The sequence below is a fragment of the Chelonia mydas genome, chromosome 18, assembly GCF_015237465.2.
Source record: "Chelonia mydas isolate rCheMyd1 chromosome 18, rCheMyd1.pri.v2, whole genome shotgun sequence".
Classification (NCBI taxonomy): domain Eukaryota; kingdom Metazoa; phylum Chordata; order Testudines; family Cheloniidae; genus Chelonia; species Chelonia mydas.
The window spans coordinates 12,467,505-12,486,405 of NC_051258.2; the positions used below are offsets into that span (position 1 = coordinate 12,467,505).

The 18,901-nt window shown below is 43.9% G+C and overlaps 1 protein-coding gene across 19 annotated transcripts in view; it reads right to left on the bottom strand.

Annotated features, from left to right (window-relative positions):
- Nucleotides 1-11,676, bottom strand: part of KIF1B (kinesin family member 1B) — a 147,873-nt gene extending 136,197 nt beyond the window's left edge. For 18 of the 19 annotated variants that reach the window (XM_037881079.2, XM_043531768.1, XM_043531771.1 and 15 more), the window contains exons 1-2: nucleotides 11,385-11,661; nucleotides 1,656-1,837 (exon numbers count right to left, since the gene is read on the bottom strand). In XM_037881079.2, the coding sequence (XP_037737007.1) occupies nucleotides 1,656-1,761 (106 nt within the window). In that variant the 5' untranslated portion in view covers nucleotides 1,762-1,837; nucleotides 11,385-11,661. Of the gene's footprint in view, nucleotides 1-1,655; nucleotides 1,838-11,384 lie in introns of all 19 variants that reach the window. The other variant, XM_037881082.2, reaches the window with a different exon arrangement.
- Between the last annotated feature and the right edge of the window lie 7,225 nt (nucleotides 11,677-18,901).

The following is an 18,901-nucleotide window of genomic DNA, read 5'->3' on the forward strand; positions in this document are numbered from 1 at the left end:
ACCATAAGCAAGACATTTCCACACAGACCTGGAGTTGGAAGATCTTAACTCAAGCCTGTCCTTTAACTTGAAAATTACTGCTGTCAAGATACCAACCCAGCAAGAAGGGAGGGAAAACAACAAAAAACCAAACCCACACAGACCTCATTTCAGGGTTAAAAGAGAGGCTTGAGTTAAGGTCTTCTAACTCCATACCTGTGTAGCATTCCCATTATAAATGCCATCTCATAGGGCTTTTAGTTCTCCCATTCTAAATTGCACTGAGCTGTAATCTGGCAGGCCATCTTTAGATAAAGTATGTATTTAAACATTAAAACACTTATTGGGAAGTAAACTGCATCTACAATATTTTAAGTCCCAGTTTTCATTTTGTTTTTAGGGGGAATTTCAAATCTACTAGACAGAAAACTTGAATTTCATCTTTCCAAGATCTTCCATCATGCCAGTAGTTAGAAGTATTTGTGCTGAGATTAAGGCTGTCTTGTGCATGGCCCATCTCTTTTGGTGATGTCACAACCATTATCATAAGAATAGACAGATGTCAAACAGATTTAACATGTCAATGCAGGATCAGTCTGAAGGAGAAGCTCAGCTCAAAAGGAGAAAGAGCCCCAGTTGCTGAATATTACCAGTTACCTAAACACAAGCAAATAACATCCAAGTAAATGGTGTATATTTACTTCTGAAAAAAGAAAAGGAGTACTTGTGGCACCTTAGAGACTAACCAGTTTATTTGAGCATGAGCTTTCGTGAACTACAGCTCACTTCATCGGATGCATAGCATATCGTGGAAACTAGTTTCCACGATATGCTATGCATCCGATGAAGTGAGCTGTAGCTCACGAAAGCTCATGCTCAAATAAACTGGTTAGTCTCTAAGGTGCCACAAGTACTCCTTTTCTTTTTACGAATACAGACTAACACGGCTGTTACTCTGAAACCTGTATTTACTTCTGGTTACCCAATAATGTAGTGTTGGGCTGTCTGCCCCAAGGAATAGGAAAGCAGTCAGTATCAGAGGAAGTTGGCTGAAAATTAAAAGCTACATAAAAAAGGGTGGGTTTAGGTTTTTGTTTTAGTTTACATTTTGTGAAAAGCTCCCGCTTTGTCTACCAACTACCTGTCCCACCAACTCTGGGCCTCCTCAGTCAACGGACCATAAAGGAGAACTCCGGGGGAAGATGGTCCCAGAGGCTAAACCTATCCCAACTCCAAGTAACACCTCATTTGATTAAATGACTCAAACAGTACTATATTAAAGCACACTAAGGAACCTTTAGTGTGCACCACCAGGGCCTACATGAACCAATTAATGACAAACATTAGGGCACTTGGAGTAATTTGTGCTATGGGGGTGTGATTTCTAACCATGTGGACAAGCCCTAACATTCACTTCAACATCATATTCCTCCCCCAGAGCTCTCAGTTCACCACCAGCTAACATTACCTGCCGCAAAAATCAAGATACCCAGGATTCAGCCTTCTCTAATCAAATAGAAAAATAACGAAGTCATCCATAAGAGCCTTGCAAGAGGAAGAAGCTTCCCTAAAAGAGTAATTCCAGATGCTGTAATGTTCACTGTAGTCAGTTTACTTGGATCAAAGGAGGGGAACAGGGCGAGGTAGATTTCATTAGGAGGTCAGAATGAACTTACTGGTTGAGTTGCCTTGCATCTGGATGATGCATTTGGATTCTTTGCTGGTCTCTCTGGAATTGAAGGGCCTGACCCGGACAGCCACCTTCACAGAAGCTCCTGACATTTTGATGTCCTATAGTGTTGAGTCCAGAAATCAGATGCAAAGGTTTTTTTTCCTTTTTATGATCTCCTGGAGTTTTCTAAAGAGAAAGTGAGATTCAGTTACTTTAAAAATACATTCAAGACAGATTACATTAATCTGTAATCTTGCCTCAGATTAACACATAACACATTAAAAATTTTTATGTCTATTCAAAGAATCCAAAGCTAGAGATATCCCCATCATGCTCTTAGTCAATGCCCATGTCACCCAATGCATGCTGCTCTTGAAGTGAACAAATAAGTGTTTTCACTCCTTGCCTCCCTTCCCAGAAAGGAGTGGAGACTAGCACTACTGGCATCTCTTGCTCTGCCCATAGCATCAGAGAAAAGGACCCCAGGTCTTTGTGCCGTTTGCTCTTTTCACTGGCACACAGAAAATTAGAGAACACCGCGAATACCCAGGGATTTTCTCTGTTCAAAGTAAATTAAAATCTTAGGTTACTGCTTGTACATCTAGTGTCCTTCAAGCAGACACTACAGAGAGACAAAGAGACTTGCCTTCAAAAGGTATTTCCAACTAAAATTTCTACCTCATCAGATGTTAACCAATATCCTCATCTGCTCAAATCACAATAAAAATATTTATGGTCAAGTCCCGTCAAATCCAAATGATTGAGCATTTTTAGTGCACAAAACAGTGCACTGCATCCAGTTCTAAACCAGGAGGCAAGTCCACTCCAGATAACTGTGCAGGCCGGAACCAGTACACCCTGGAACCTTCGACATCTCTCCTTAAATACTATTTTATTAAACAGGTAAAGTCCAAATTCCTTCTGCCAAGGCTGGGTCTGTGCTGGATATAGCTCTGTAGTGTGGATATATGGGTCAGAGCACCCAGAAATTGATCCCATAGTTAACTAAACTCTGAATCTCCAATGAAAGAGAGCATTTTTATTCCAGGCTTGGACCGGGAAGTACAAAAGTGATTCACCAGCTGGTTTTAAAAAAAAGAAAAAAAGTCTTAGGCATGGCCTAATTCATTCTATGATATTTTTACATGGCACAGACAGATTTAATTAAAATTGCATTACTTCACCTCACTAATGACAGAGGATGACATTGCATCACAGAGAGGGAAAGGTTGTCTCATCCCAGAAAACAGGACAAGTTATTTAACAAGGATGCAAAAAGAAAAGGAGTACTTGTGGCACCTTAGAGACTCCCAATTTATTTGAGCATAAGCTTTCGTGAACTACGAAAGCTTATGCTCAAATAAATTGGTGAGTCTCTAAGGTGCCACAAGTACTCCTTTTCTTTTTGCAAATACAGACTAACACGGATGTTACTCAAACTTAACAAGGATGGTTTCAGAGTAGCATCCGATGAAGTGAGCTGTAGCTCACGAAAGCTTATGCTCAAATAAATTGGTTAGTCTCTAAGGTGCCACAAGTACTCCTTTTCTTTTAACAAGAATTTTCCTCCTCTCAAGAGTTTATCAAGGTAGCTAACCAGGTGATTGATTACAGTAGACAACTAAAATCGTAACAATGACATGCAACTGCATAACAATGTAACTAAGGTGACAGAACGTGACAAGTCACAGATATGCACAGGGTTGATACCTCCTTCTCAATTGCTGCTAAGACAAACAGAATTTAAACCAAGTTTCAGGAAAAGCTCTTCCACAGAGTAAAGGCCAATCCAACCAGATCAACTCTGAATGGCCTATGATGATCTGCAGAGTGATGCAGATTCTGTATTGCACATATAGATTACCCTCCCCAGATGGTTATTCACTGCAGTCCAACACTACAGAACATTCCCTGCATGGCAGGTAGCAACAAACATAGGACTTCATCACCATTCCTTACCCTTATCAGATGACTTAAAAAAAAAAAAAAAAACACACACACACCCCTTCACCTCCTAAAGTGATATGATCCCCGCAGACACCAATATACTCTAAGGAAAAATACATTATGTCAAACTAATGTTCAAGTGAAGCTGCATATTGCTGCTGAAGATAGCAACTTGCCTGAATAGAAGCAATTCGCTGAATTGGTCATGAAATCCAATTTAGGGAAAGATTCAGCATTCCCTAGATTAACCTGATACAAACTTAATAGACAATGGATCCATGTGGCCCAATAGAGGAGAAAGGTGATTACCTAAAATAGTCATATGGTACATTCTCACACAACAGAACTAGATTTCACAAAGCAGACAGAAAGCTTTCTGCTGGGAATGTGCTACCTGAAATTTTACGAGGCACTTTGCTGAGTGGTTCTTTTCTTTCTACTCCCCCCACCCATCCTGATAAAGAACTTGAAATATTTTTGACATTTTGTTAAGTAGCTAACTACAAGTCCTAGCAAATCCGAAGTAAGCAAGCAGGGCCATCAGCTAAGAGGATTTTTTTAGAAGGTAAATTCCCTAAACTTTTGAAGTTGTTTAATTTCACAAAAATCCTTGGTTTGCATTATTGCTTATTTTTCCTTCCGACCGCGTTACTGAAGCAGTCAAATAACTGTCCCTTCTCCTATCCCTGGAACTTCAGAGCCCTGCACAAGACTGAATTTTAGTAGACATTTTGCAGCAATGTGTAAAATTTTAGTGAAAGTACTCTTTGCAAATTATTGCCCATTGAGATGCAGCTGGTTAAAGCATAAATAAATCACGCATTTGCCAACCGTGGTATAGCTTCACTTTCTTCCATGTTAATTATTGAGTCACAGTCTGTGAAACAGGAACCAAGAGCAAACGTATTGAAAGCTTTTCCAGTGTCAGAAAAGTTACATGTCCTACTATTAGGCTGCAAAAAGTACTTTTGTATCCTCTACTTAAATGCTATTTTGTAACTTTCTACAGCATAAGAAATCTCCCTGCAGCAGGCATAGGGATATGAGTGAGGCACCATTTAGTCACAGGTCTCCAGTGTTTTGTTTTGTTTGTTTTTTTAAACTTGAAACAAGTCACTTTATTGAATGTAAAGTGTTACAAACACAAAGAAACAAAGATGTGATTTTTTGGTACAGAATGACATTATCGGACAGTAGATGCATGCACTGCTGGGCAGCAAGCTAGGAGACCTACTGAAACCCATGGGTGGCCTATGCTGAAGAGCTGTAGCTCACGAAAGCTTATGCTCAAATAAACTGGTTAGTCTCTAAGCCCTGGTCTACACTAGGACTTTAGGTCGAATTTAGCAGCGTTAAATCAATGTAAACCTGCACCCGTCCACACGATGAAGCCCTTTATTTCGACTTAAAGGGCTCTTAAAATCGATTTCCTTACTCCACCCCTGACAAGTGGATTAGCGCTTAAATCGGCCTTGCCGGGTCGAATTTGGGGTACTGTGGACCCAATTCAACGGTATTGGCCTCCAGGAGCTATCCCAGAGTGCTCCATTGTGACTGCTCTGGACAGCACTCTCAACTCAGATGCACGATTGTTTGCCGTTGCTCTGACGCAGGGAGGGGCGACTGACGACACGGCTTACAGGGTTGGCTTACAGGGAGTTAAAATCAACAAAGGGGGTGGCTTTACATCAAGGAGTATTTCAGGCAGGACTTCACGGAGGGTTCCAATAAGAAATGGTGCACCTAAGTTATTGTTCTTATTGGAACAAGGAGGTTAGTCTGGCCTCTGATTGATACATGGCTAGATTTACCTCACTGCATCTTCTCTGTGAGTGACTGCAGGGTGACCTAGAGGAATGAGTCCCCTAGACGGGGGGGGAGGGGGCTGCGCGGGGGAGGGGTTTTGCAAATGAGTACAAAACAAATATGGTCTATTTCTTGTTTTGATAGACTCCATCTATCTTTTACATCTTTGGCTGGCAGCAGACGGTGCAGAAGGACTGCATGCCATCCACATCTCATGGCTGCTCAGCAGAAGATGGTACAATAGGACTGCTAGCCATCCACATCTCATGGCTGCTCAGCAGAAGATGGTACAATAGGACTGCTAGCAATCCGTATCGCCTGCCTGATCACCATAAGATGGTTCAATAGGACTGACTGCAGGACTAAAGAGAATGACCTGATCAGGTCACTCCAAATTTAGTCCCTGTGCCCATGTCTGCCCAGGCGCTCCCGATCGACCTCACACAGGCGACCAGGAGCACCTCGGACATGACGATGACGGCTACCAGTCCTATTGCACCGTCTGCTGCCACAAGGCAATGGGTTGCTGCTGCTGTGTAGCAATGCAGTACCGCGTCTGCCAGCACCCAGGAGACATACGGTGACAGTGAGCTGAGCGGGCTCCATGCTTGCCGTGGTATGGCGACTGCACAGGTAACTCGGGAAAAAAAGGCGCGAAACGATTGTCTGCCCTTGCTTTCATGGAGGGAGGGAGGGAGGGAGGGAACGGGGGCCTGACGATATGTACCCAGAACCACCCGCGACAATGTTTTAGCCCCATCAGGCATTGGGATCGCAACCCAGAATTCCAGTGGGCAGCGGAGACTGCGGGAACTGTGGGATAGCTACCCACAGTGCAACACTCCGGAAGTTGACTCTAGCCTCGGTACTGTGGAAGCACTCCGCCGAGTTAATGCACTTAATGCACTTAGAGCATTTTCTGTGGGGACACACACACTTGAATATATAAAACCGATTTCTAAAAAACCGACTTCTATAAGTCGACCTAATTTCATAGTGTAGACATACCCTAAGGTGCCCCAAGTACTCCTTTTCTTTTTAGTTCTCACTGTCACTGTCCCCCAGGGAGTGCCTGTGATAGAAGCACACCTGGATGGTAAGAGGCTGTATTGGATCATCAGGAATCTTGATTTACACAGAGACCACTGGATTCTTCACTGAAATTGGGTTTAAATGGGGGAAGTGACAATTATAAAAACACCAGCCCTCTCTCCCTAATAAAAATGGTAAAGAAGATCAAAAGACTGCAAAACGTGCAAGCTTTAACTTTATGAAGTGTGGGATGTGCAGTTCCAGAAATGAGGACAATGCTACCACTCACAATACTATTCATTTAGAACCTTCCTTGGTACAGAATCTGGCTGCCAGACTGGCCTGCTTTTCTCCCTTTGTGACACATTTACAAGCATCACAACAGCAGAATGGTGTAACGGAAGTTCTAGAAGCCCTCATTTGTACTGCAGGGCAAGTATTTTACTTTATTTGAACTTTTCCACTCATTAATTCTTTAGAACATAAAATGATTTGGGTCATGTTTCTTCCCTCCCACCCCCGAGTACCTAATTCTATCAAAACCTCAAGAAAACAGTTCAACCATTTATCAGTCATCTGCTGGCCCTTTTGCAGAAAAAAAAAAAAAAAAAAAAAAAAAAAAACACCACAAGGACAAAATGCTTTCTGACAAGTTTCTCTTTAGTAATGACATTGCTTATTGGTGGATCAGAATTTTTTTTAAATAAGGAAGTTTCCTGCTGGAGTGTCTAAGAGAAATCAATTCCCTTCCTCCAAAACCCAGGATAATCACTATCAAGCCAGCTTTGCATGCTCCAAGCCAAACATACAAAATACATTTCATACTCTGTTCTTTTCAATAGCTCCCCCCATAAGAATGAGTTCCCTCTATACTTCCAGCAGCAATGCTGCAGACAACAAAATTCATGAAAAATGGAAGCAGCTGGATATCTCTGAACCTCTGGAGGATCCCACATGAGATGATTTGAAGGAGTATGGGGAGTGAGGCCCGATCAGCACACAACCATCCACAATTGGAATACAAAAAGCCAGGTACTGCTCACTCCCGAGCGTACTTTTGCAATGCTCTCTCCAACAGCAGCAGATGAGTTTAATCATAGCTTTCCAGGGACACCAAAGGGCCTCAAAACAATACTGGGTTTTTCATTCTTACTAGTCAAGCCATATTTTCAGATACCACATTCAACTACAATCAACTAATTTTATAAATAGATACACCTTATTCATGTTAAAAGGCTCTACACACAGACAGGATGCCTCTCATATGCAGGACATCATAACTGAACTATAGGCTGAAGTATACCCTGTTCTAATGGCAGAAAATCAAGAAAATGAAGTTCAGACACAACTGGATCACTAAAATAACAAAACAGTCCATAGGACACACCAATGAGCTGTTTTTGATGATAAATTTTCCATGTTTTCAGACTCTTTTCCTACAGTTGTAGTTACACTGCACTTCATTTTACCTCAATCTCAGCTCTGCTACTTTTCACAGCTAAAAAAACAAATTAAAGTTGTTTGCATACGGTTACAAGTGGATTCCATACACGTTCATTACTGTCTCACTGAACAAGGTCGCTTTCCAATACATTGATACAGCATGTAGCCTAAGACTCCATTAGCTTCAAATTTTGCTGAAATTAGAGTTAATTGTTTGTACTTATACAACAATTTTAATCAGACCTAAAAACATTTAAGATGGGTTCATGCCTTTCTAACATACTGAAGCATAGCGAGGTTAAGTTACTTACCCATGGTATCACATCACTGCCAGCGGTGAACTAGAAATAGACCCCTGATACTCTAGCTCCTGATATTCTTACCACTACAGAACACAGCCTCCCTACGGAGTTGTCACAAGAGATGCATCTTGCAAGAAAACAGCAGCCGGAGTTCATAGACTTTGATAGGTGTTTAGGCCAATAAGATTCACAAGCTCAGATTTTGTTCCTTATACTGCATAGAAAGTTACCAATAGATTCATCCCAGAATGAATCATTTTCCCAATGACTTGGAAAGAGTTTGTTAATGGTCTATTCTTAGGCATTTGTTCTGCATGGTTTCAAACTGGGACAAAAGTGAAGTAAAAGATTGAATACTTTCATAAGAAAATAAGAATATGGCTATTCTGGGTCAGACCCATGGTCCATCTAGCCCAGAATCCAGTCTTGCAATAGTGGCCAGATGCTTCAGAGGGAATGAACAAAACAGAGCAATTTCTGAGTGATCCATCTTCCTCTGTTATCGAGTTCCAGTTTATGGCAGTCAGAGACTGAGGGATACCCAAAGCAAAGGGTTGCATCCCCGACCATCTTGGCTAATAGCCATTGACGAACCTATCCTCCACAAACTTCTCCGCTTCTGTTTTTAAACCCAGTTATACTTGTGGCCTTCACAACATCCCACTACTTCCACAGGTTGACTGTGCGTTGTGTGAAGTTTCCATGCAGTTTGCAGGTGTGTTTCAATCTTGTGACTCTTCTTTTTTAGTTTCTGTTTAACTAGCTTCACATTTTTGTGTAGTTCCCCTTTTTGGAGTTAAATGCTACTGAGATGGGCATCTTTGGTATTTGCCCTGTTAGAAGGATGTTAAATTTAATTACATTATGTTCGCTATTACTAAGCATTTCAGTCATATTCACCTCTTGGACCAGATCCTGTGAGCCACTTAGAACTAATTCAACAATTGCCTCTCCCTAAATCATGAATTGCACTGTCAATGCTTTTATTATGTCTTTAAGATGAACCATCACCTGGTTCTCAAACTTAAAGGTGAGCAACACCTGAGCATCTAATTAGGTATTTGTCAAGAAAGAAATAAACCTGATTGCTGCCTCCTATCGTATTCATATTAACATATTTCAAACTACTACTAATTCCACCCCCGATCATTTAAATATCTAAATTTGTCATTAACAAGCAAGTTTTAAAAGTATTTACTTTTTACCATTTTTCACATTACGCAAGGTGACAAATACAACACACTGGTCAGTGTCCTCTGGGCTTCTAATACACTGTTACTAGTACAATGTTTGGGTTAAAAACATGAGCGCATTTAAATTTTTCTTCTTTTTTGCTAAAGCTTAAAGACTCAAAAAATTCTATATATTTTGGGGTTTTGTACAACCACTTAAAAATACAAGATCTAGACGTGAGGCCTATAACTAATTGAGAGTTTCCCTTTAAATGACCTTTTCAGCTATCTAAAGCGATTTTGTAAGTTACTAGTCACAATAGTATCTTCAGGAACACAAGGATTCAGGCTTTGGTTGCAGTCACCAATTTTTATTTTGTCCCCAAAAAAGAACATCTATTTTAATTAAATGGAAACTAAGGGCAGAATGGAACTTGAGAACAACGATATTAGGGACTTGGGTGAATAAATAAATAGTGACAAGCTGAAAAACCAGTTACACGGCATAAAACCAAGTTGATGGTCTTATAGCCAGACTTCCATCTTCAAGTAGCAAATGGAGCTCAGGATCTCTATATAGGATAGATATTTGAGAAATGACAAACTATTGTATCACCTCTGATTAAGCCAACTGGCAATTACACAATAACTGAAAACAAATTCTGAGTTCTACATCTCTTAGGATTTTCTCAGCACAGTGTGTTACTTTTTAAATTAAAAATGGACTCCTAGGTAACTGTAACCTAATCACTGCACCATCATCAAAAAGATAACAGGGGCAAGCAGAGAGATTAGCCTGTGGAAAGTTAGCACAGCAGCTGTTCAAAGCAATAAGACTCCATGAACAAGAGAACCATAAGGACTCCAATTTTGGGTACTCCACCAACTATCAGACAAAAATAACAGCCTGAGACATCAGCTGGATTGCTGCAGTGCAGGCTGCCAAATTACTTTGATTTTTTTATTCCAGTTTAAATGAAAGCGCTGAAGCCAGCTAAAATACTGAATACAGGCACCTGGATACAGTGTCAAAAGCCTTGTCATTACAAGGACTTCCCACATACAGGAATGCAAAAGGAAATAAATATAGGATTGCAATCAACTGATCAGCACACAGCACTGAAGAGAAGAACTATTAGTTGAAACACACTGAATAATGGACTATGAACATAACTTCACTCCTAAGCTTGATTCTGCATTTTGAAAAAAAAAAAAAAAAGAGAGAAAAAAAAAAGGTAAAATTCAACCCGACACCAGTGACTGGCAGTACTAATCCGCATCCTGGATTTAGCGGCTGTATTCAGTCAGTGACCCCACAGCTGCCAAGCCTCTGCATTCTCTGTCTCCTGCCCCCTCCCTCCCGATTTAGTTCCTAGAGGATTGTCCGTTCATCATCCCAATATGGCTGCCCTGGTAATTACGCTGTTCTGAATACAGACGATGCAAGCACTATGGACGGGTCCCAAAACGCAGTAAAACCCCTTCCCTTCTGGTCCCCACCCCCTCCTCAGCAGATGCTCTGGGACCTTTCTTCACTCACAGCCCTGGGGGGAGCAAATACAGCCTCCCCCCAGGCACCCTGGAAGATGAGGATGCGGAGTTGCGGCTCGACCCGCACTTTGGGGAGAAGCGAGGATCTGGGGAGCGGGGAGACAGCAGAGGCTCTGGCACCGAGCGTCTCCCGGGGGAAAGGGGAGACTGGGGCGCCGGGTCTGGCCGGCGCAGCAGGGAGGAGGAAAGGCTGCAAGCGAGCTCCACGCCCTTGGGCCGCTGCACTGACAGCTCCGCGGAATCTCCCCTGCCAGGGCCGCCGGGGTGGGGGGGCTCCCCCGAACCCCTGCCAACGCTACCCAGCGGCCCCCGCCCATCCCCGCCGCATTATGGCGCCTACCTCCCCCCACCTAGATTCTCTCCCCCCCCCGGCCGCCGCCTCGCGACCCCCCCCATCGGGCGGCTTCCCCGTCCCCGGGCTGTTCCCGCCTGCCACGGGCGGCTTCCCCATCGCCCCCAGGAGCTCCCCTCAGCGCTCACCTCGGGGCGGGGCCGCAGGCCGCGGACAATGGGGGTCCAGCGGGGTCCGCGGCGCGGTCAGCAGGAGAAGGCGGCGCCGGCGGAGACGCGCAGAAGCAGGGAAAGGAGGAGAAGAAAAGGGCCGCCCAGCCCCATCACGGTGCCCCGGGACAGGCACGGAGCCCAGGGCACCCCCGGATCGGGATGGAGAAGGAACCCCCGAGAGGAGACAGCAGCAGCTACGCGGCCTCAGAGCACCGCTGGCGAACTGACGGCGGCGATCCCTCAGTCCAGCAGCACCCCGCCCTCATCACCGAGCAACGCTACCCGCCGCCAATCCCAGCGCGGCGACGCCCCTTCGCCCAATCCCAGCGCGGCGACCTGGGCTGAGCGCCCAATCACATCGCGCCACTCCTCCAATTACAGCCCGAAACAGAAGAATGGGCTCGTCCAACTCGTGGGGGGGGGGGGGGGGAAGAGAGGAGCTGCGCTGCCTCCTTGACCAATCCCACTGCGAAACGGCGTTAAGAGTCCGCCCCTTCTTGTCTTTGGCCAATCAGCGTTCGAAAGAAATTATTCTCCTTTCCCCCCTCGCCTATGAAGAAAAGCGAGGGGGCGTTTGCTCGTCCCCTCTCCCGCCCGGCTGCGGAAGAGCACCGGCCCGGGCCTACGCCCCCTTGCGGCTGAGGCGGCGGTCGGTAACAGTGGGGTACCGCCGCAGGGCCCAGGGCTAGGGAAGACCGAGGGAAAGAAGGGGGGTCGGCCGCGGTGGGGGAGAGGGAGCTGGGGGAGAGTCGGGCGGCTGTCCCGGGGGAGGGAGCTGGGGAAGGGGGGGGGGGTGGGAGGGTCGGGCGGCTGTCCCGAAGGGGGGGGTGGGAGAGTCGGGCGGCTGTCCCGGGGGAGGGAGCTGGGGAAGGGGGGGGGTGGGAGGGTCGGGCGGCTGTCCCGGAGGAGGGAGCTGGGGAAGGGGGGGGAGGGAGGGTCGAGTGGCTGTCCCGGGGGAGGGAGGGTCGGGCGGCTGTCCCGGGGGAGGGAGCTGGGGAAGGGGGGGGTGGGAGGGTAGAGCGGCTGTCCCGGGGGAGGGAGGGTCGGGCGGCTGTCCCGGGAAGGGGTTGGGAGGGTCGGGCGGCTGTCCCGGGAGAGGTAGCTGGAGAAGGGGGGGGAAGGGGAGAGAGTCGGGCGGCTGTCCCGGGGGTGGGAGGGTCAGGCGGCTGTCCCGGGAGAGGGAGCTGGAGAAGGGGGGGGAGGGTCGGGCGGCTGTCCCGGGGGTGGGAGCTGGGGAAGGGGAGGGGAAGCGGCTGTCCCGGGGGAGGGAGCTGGGGGGGGGGGGTGGAAGGGTCGGGCGGCTGTCCCGGGGGAGGGAGCTGGAGGAGGGGGGGGGGTGGAAGGGTCGGGCGGCTGTCCCGGGGGAGGGAGCTGGGGAAGGGGGGGGTGGGAGGGTTGGGCGGCTGTCCTGGGGGAGGGAGCTGGGGAAGGGGGGGGTGGGAGGGTTGGGCGGCTGTCCCGGGGGAGGGAGCTAAGGAAGGGGGGGTGGGAGGGTAAGGCGGCTGTCCCGGGGGAGGGAGCTGGGGAAGGGGATTCGGGTCTGGGACCCTGCCTGGTAGAGCTGTGGCTTGAGGCCTAGTTCTGCCATGGCATCTGGTTGCAACACAACCTGCTGCCACCCCTAATTTAGGGTGCTCGCCCCACGATAAGGGTAATGAATTAGGGGGGCAGGCCACTTCCCCCGGGGGGAAGTTCTCCTTCCGTGTCCCAGCCGCTGAGACTAACTCAGATCATCTGGCAGCAGGCCCATCTCCATCACTCCAGGCCACAGCCCCAGTTTTTGCAGTCCCAGACAAAGCCCCGTCTCACGGCAAGATCAGGGTTTCTAATTGCACACTGGAGGAAGGTTTTCTTGATCAGCTTCCTTGCTGAAGGGAAAAGAGGAGTCATAAAATCCTACATGATAGTTTGGGGGTTGCTGGTTGGCTGTTAAAAAGGAGGTACCACTCTGGCTGTGCTGGGCAAGGAGAAGGAAGAACTGCTCCCAGGCCAGCAAGAGAAGGGTAGCTTCAATTCTGCTGTTAGCAAAGGAGGGGGAGCTGTTCTCCATCTCCTCTCCCCCACAAGCCCTTCTACCTTAACCCTAATCCTGGAAGAGTTATATGGAGAGAGGAGCTGTATTTTTAGGCCAGCTATTCATGACCCAGTCTCTTAGATATACCTATTGCCATCAGCATGGCCAACTCATGAGTCAGGTCCCCAAAAGACTTGCTTGGCTCAAACTCATGAGATTTTAAAACCTAATACACTTCTGGTTTTTGAGTCCTTAGGGTTCACATTTTCAGGCTTTTTTCTGTAACTATGAAGACTATAAATTTACTTTTAAAATTAAAGCTGAGAGTCTCACTTAGTCACATGACTCCAGAAGTTGTAGCTTTAATAAAAATATCAGCTATCCCAAGACTCACTAAAATCATGAGTTTACAAAACTTTAACATACACTAGTAATTTATTTGACTCACTAAAGAGTAACAGCATCTCCAAACTTATTTTAATGTAATTCCACATCAAGATTTAATTTGTTCAGTATGTTTACATACCGTATCTTCTTACATAGGTCAGTAATTTTACTCACAAATATGTATGTTACTCTGGACCCTGGGTAATCCTTAACATTTCATTTGTGTAAAAACTATAGATAAATGGAAAGAGGATACTTTTTTTTTTTTAACTGTAAGAAAGCAACATAAAAGGAGCTATGCACTTATTAGGTAGAAGGGAGAGAAGGGCTAGCTATAGTAGGCGGAGGCAAAATAATTGCTTTAGCACTGCAGCTGATTTTCTTCCAAATTTAAAGGGGCAGTTACCACACAGGCATGCTGGGAGAAGCTATAAAAGGGTAAACCCAGTGATTCCTAGGCAGTTAGGCCCTTTGGAAGGTTTTTAACCTCCAGCAGTGCGTGCTGGATTAGGCCCAATGAAAGTAAATTTCACGTACAGAAAATATATTGTAGTCTTCTCTTTAGAAGGGCATTTTTGGGTATGAGACAGCTTGAGTTGTCTAGAGCTACAAACTGGCATCTTCTTTACACATTCTCATGGCCATTTGTTTTCCTGTGAATGTTTAAATATTTTTTATAAATTTGTTGTGTAATCTAAAGTTATATTTGAGTGCTTTAAATATTCATGGTGTATGTCTTACTGCTTCATGCTAAAAATTGATCTGTAGTGACAATCTGCTCAAAAACTCTTTCTAGCTCTGTATAGATTGGCCTATGCTACTTTAGGAAAAAATGGATTGGAAGGAGGAGAAAGCTCAACATATGCCTTTGAGCAAAGGCAATGAGTGAATTAATAAGAGGGAGGTCAAAACTCACAGTTCTTCCTTTGAGGGAAAGTACAGCATTATGGATGGGAGAAATGGCACTTTGCTTGGCCCACCAAAATTGTCATTTTAATCAACACTTTTAAAGAGCTGGTGTGAGATTTTTAAACTACTCCAAATTTCCAAGCTACATAGTTTTGAAGCATTAGGACAATGAAATCAGATCAGCCCAGGATACATTTGGTTGTCTGATTTGGCTTAAAATACAACTATCTTCATAGTTAGCTAATAAGGGCTTTCAGTGCAGTGCACTCCTTTCTTCCTGATACTTGGATAGACACAGACATATAAGTTATGTGGTTAATTGCCAGATATTTGGAGTGTAAGTGAATGCATGTATACCTATATCAAAATGTAGAGAAAAATCTTGCATGCATGAATAAATTCTGGTTTTCTACCTGTTCCACAAAACTCCATTTACAAATTTAGTAAGCAAAGTGTCAAGATTTTGAATCCTAGCAGACCATGTCAAGTTCAATTTTTTCAGAACCGCTGTTGTCTGAGGTCATCCAATAATAAAGAATGATGAAATCACAGATCTTTGTTTTTTTGGAACTGTCAGTAGGGAAGCCTGTGCTGTGCTGCGTGTGGCTATGAGGCTTTCTCTTGCTTCTGGTCCTCAGAGTGATTAACATGTAATACTCTGTTGTGTCAGAGGTGGCAGCATTTTGCACAAATAAGGCCAAAATATTCAAAAGTGGCAATTAGTTCTGGGTGCCTCAACTTTTGGTGCTCCATTTGAGACATGTTAGGTTCAGATATAAGGGCTAAGCACCTACAACTTCAAAAGTAATGAGAATCCATGTCTCCTCCTGAAAATCAGGCCCAAAGTGGCACATAAATCAGGGGGCACTCCTGAAAATGTTGATGTTAGTGTCTCTTCTGTTCAGTGTTGTGTTCCTTGTTTTAGTTAGCGTTCTCCCCAGCCCGAGCTTGCTGCCAGGCTTCCTGCAGGGTAGAAAAATAGTAGCTGCAGAAGAAAATTCTCATACATGAACTGATAAAAACAATCATGTCAGATTCTACCACAAAAATAATAGGGAGGTCTGGAGCAATGTTAACTATGCAGGTCATCAGTGTAAAACAAATGCATCCTGAAGGCAACTAAATTCAGTGAAAATGATTATTTGTACTTCCGATGAGCCAACTGGATGATATGCAAATGTCTGCTTCTTGCCTATCTATCAGAGGTGAATAATAATTTTGCTGTATCTTTAACTCTCTCTCCTTATTAGTTGAAAAGGAAGAATTCACAGTTGTGAAATACCTTCAGCCATAGAAATTATTTCCAGCTTCAACCTGTGGCTTGTTATTCAGCACATGTGCAACAATACATATATGGCCTTTGTTTTTTGGTGGCCATCAGGCTTTATTGTTCATCAAGGTAACTGTTTATTTACTAAGGTAAAACTAAGGTCAATATTTACCTATTGCATCAATAGGTCTTGATGTTCATTTTAGCAGACCTCAGAGTCTGCATATTGCTTTTGATAGTCTGTTCATCTTTCACAGATATTCTGATCCCATTCCAATCCCTCAGCTTTCCAACTGCAAAATTTCATACCCCCTCCACGACTAAAATTTGAGTGGTTCTAGAGATTGAAACCCAGTCTCTCAGCATCATCCTAACACCCCAAATCTTCCTGCTGTCTTTGTATTTAAATCTTAGTTTTTGAAACTATATTTTCAATTAAGATTAAAGATTAAATCTCTTGTGTGGAGTGATTTTACTCTGTATATCTGCTGGAGCTCTGAGGCTGCCTGCTTGTATTTCTCCAGGCCTTTGCTTGCAGCACTGTCCTTTTGCCAGAGATGAAATGGATGGGACTCCCTTGAGAACTGCATTTTCCTCCTGAGTTAACTGGAGGGGTTGCTGTTGAATGTTGCAAGGCAGTGTCTCTCACCACAATATCATAGACTTAAACTGAGCATTGCAGAACATAAACCAACAAACTGAAGAGTTGTACTATCATGCTGGTCCTTTAGTAAGCACAATTTCTTTTGCAGATGTTTGATACCCAAGATTTCTATATCCAGTACGAGATTTATTTTTGTTCCTCTCAATCACAGTGTTCAATATTTATTTGTATTAATCTGAATTCCTTCTGACACCTTCTAAGAAGGCTGAAAATGGGGTGGGGGATTTTATTATTTAAGCCCTTTTCTATTTGGCAAACATTTATTTCCCTTCCCTTTCCCCCCTCCCCCCATGTGTTTTTGGATGAAGTTGACATGAGCATGTGTTTTTGTTTAGCAGCTACAATTTTAACTTGCATTCATAGTGATTCTTTGCATGGTAGCATGATTGTCAGTACAGATGTGGAAACATTACTTGCTAGTTAAACATTGCTGCAGAACCTGCAAAGCAAGAACAAAATGTGGTTTTATAGGTCTTATAAAATACCATTGTTATGGTTTTCAAGTTCTTGTTGATGAGAGTATTAGATTTAGAAGTAAACAAAGAATCTGGATAAATTATCCAGATTCTAAGCAAGATTGAATCTGGTGCTTAAAAGAGTTTGACATTGCCTTCTTAAAAATCCTATCTTTAAAAGCCTACTATAAATTGTAAATGTTAGATATGTTTTGTTGTCACCATATCCCACAGCTTTCCCTGGCAACAGCTGGAGGTGTTTAATTTCACTCAAAGATCCTGTGAACCATTTCTCTCTCCTGAACTGCAGTTCATGCATCATTTTTCCATAACACATTTTTTAATAATTAGGAACCACCTCATATCAGTTAATTTAGGTCTTAAAACCATGATTTAAAAAAATCCCAAGTTGTCATTTATAGGAATTTCTGTGCAGTGACAGATGGTCTCCAAACACATGGGCAGAAGAAGAAAGGGTCTTCAGGAGGCTCACCACCAAATTTTATACAAGTCTGTAAACTGAACAAATATAACCGTACCTAAGGATTGATTGCAGAAAGGAATAGCACAGTGTGCTCCTTGAGTGGGTGTTGGGGTAATCGCTTTTCTGTAAAGGATAAAAAGGATATTAGGAGGAGATACCTTGAGACTTAAACTGTCTCCATAAGGAGTGGCATTACATGCAGGTTCTTAAGTGTTTAGTTTTTCCTTTGTCAGTTACAAGGTATATAAAATACTCTTTGTGTGAACTAAGTATGAGCTAGTTCATCTGATGGATGATACTGTGGGGGAAAAAGGGTAAACTGAATGGGCCAAAGTGGTCCCTGGTATAACTCCATTGAAGTAACTGAAGTTAAGTCATGAATAAATTTCCCCCAACATGAACAAGCAAATTTTTTCTTTATTGCTTTAAACTTATAATTAGAAATGGATCTGAACAGAAACCCAGATCCAAACCACCTTGAAATTTAGGAGAGTCCAGAGCCAAACTTCATGACTAGCTCCTGTTCAACTAATGGAATGAACCAAAATTGCAGATTGACACATCCCCTTACTCCAAGCATGTTTTCCTGTCTGTTTCAACACTGCAGCTTGAGCCCATGTCAACTTGTAGGTATTTAGTGATTTTATGTTCTGACTGATATAATGCGGAGCAGTTATAGACAATACATAGTTAATGTAACTGACTCATACAGTGTCCATTCAAAATAACCCAGAACTTCCTAAGCTACAAAACAACCATCCACACACCAGCTCTTTAAATGCTCTATATAGGAACAGTCCTGAATACAAATGCAACAGAGTGACCTCAATGGATGCAGGTGAAATTTCTTACAATGCTCAGTAAAGTTGCATATCTAGGTGCAAGTGACCTAGAATCTGTTGGTCTAATAATTTGTGGCTCTGACCCTAAATCCCCATGCAATGTCATCTAAATTATCTGTGTAGTGCAGGAAATATACAAAATACTTTACAAAACAAACATTAGCACTATTACTCCCAAAAGCATATGCAGTCTTCTGATTCCAGTATCCATCCCTTCTTTCACTCAGAGCACAAAACTCACTGTGGATAAAATTGACCCCTGTGTAAGGGGTCAGTATTAGGTATATGCATATGTCCCCTGAACTCATGGCCTATGCACTAGATGAGTCCTACCGCCTCTTCTGAAGGACCCCATCTTTTGAAGGTTTAAGTGGGATTGAAGTGATGCATATGTATTGTGGTATCCCCCACATACAGGGATGAATTTCATCTGATTTGAATAGCAGAAGAGAAGGAAATTATCACTGT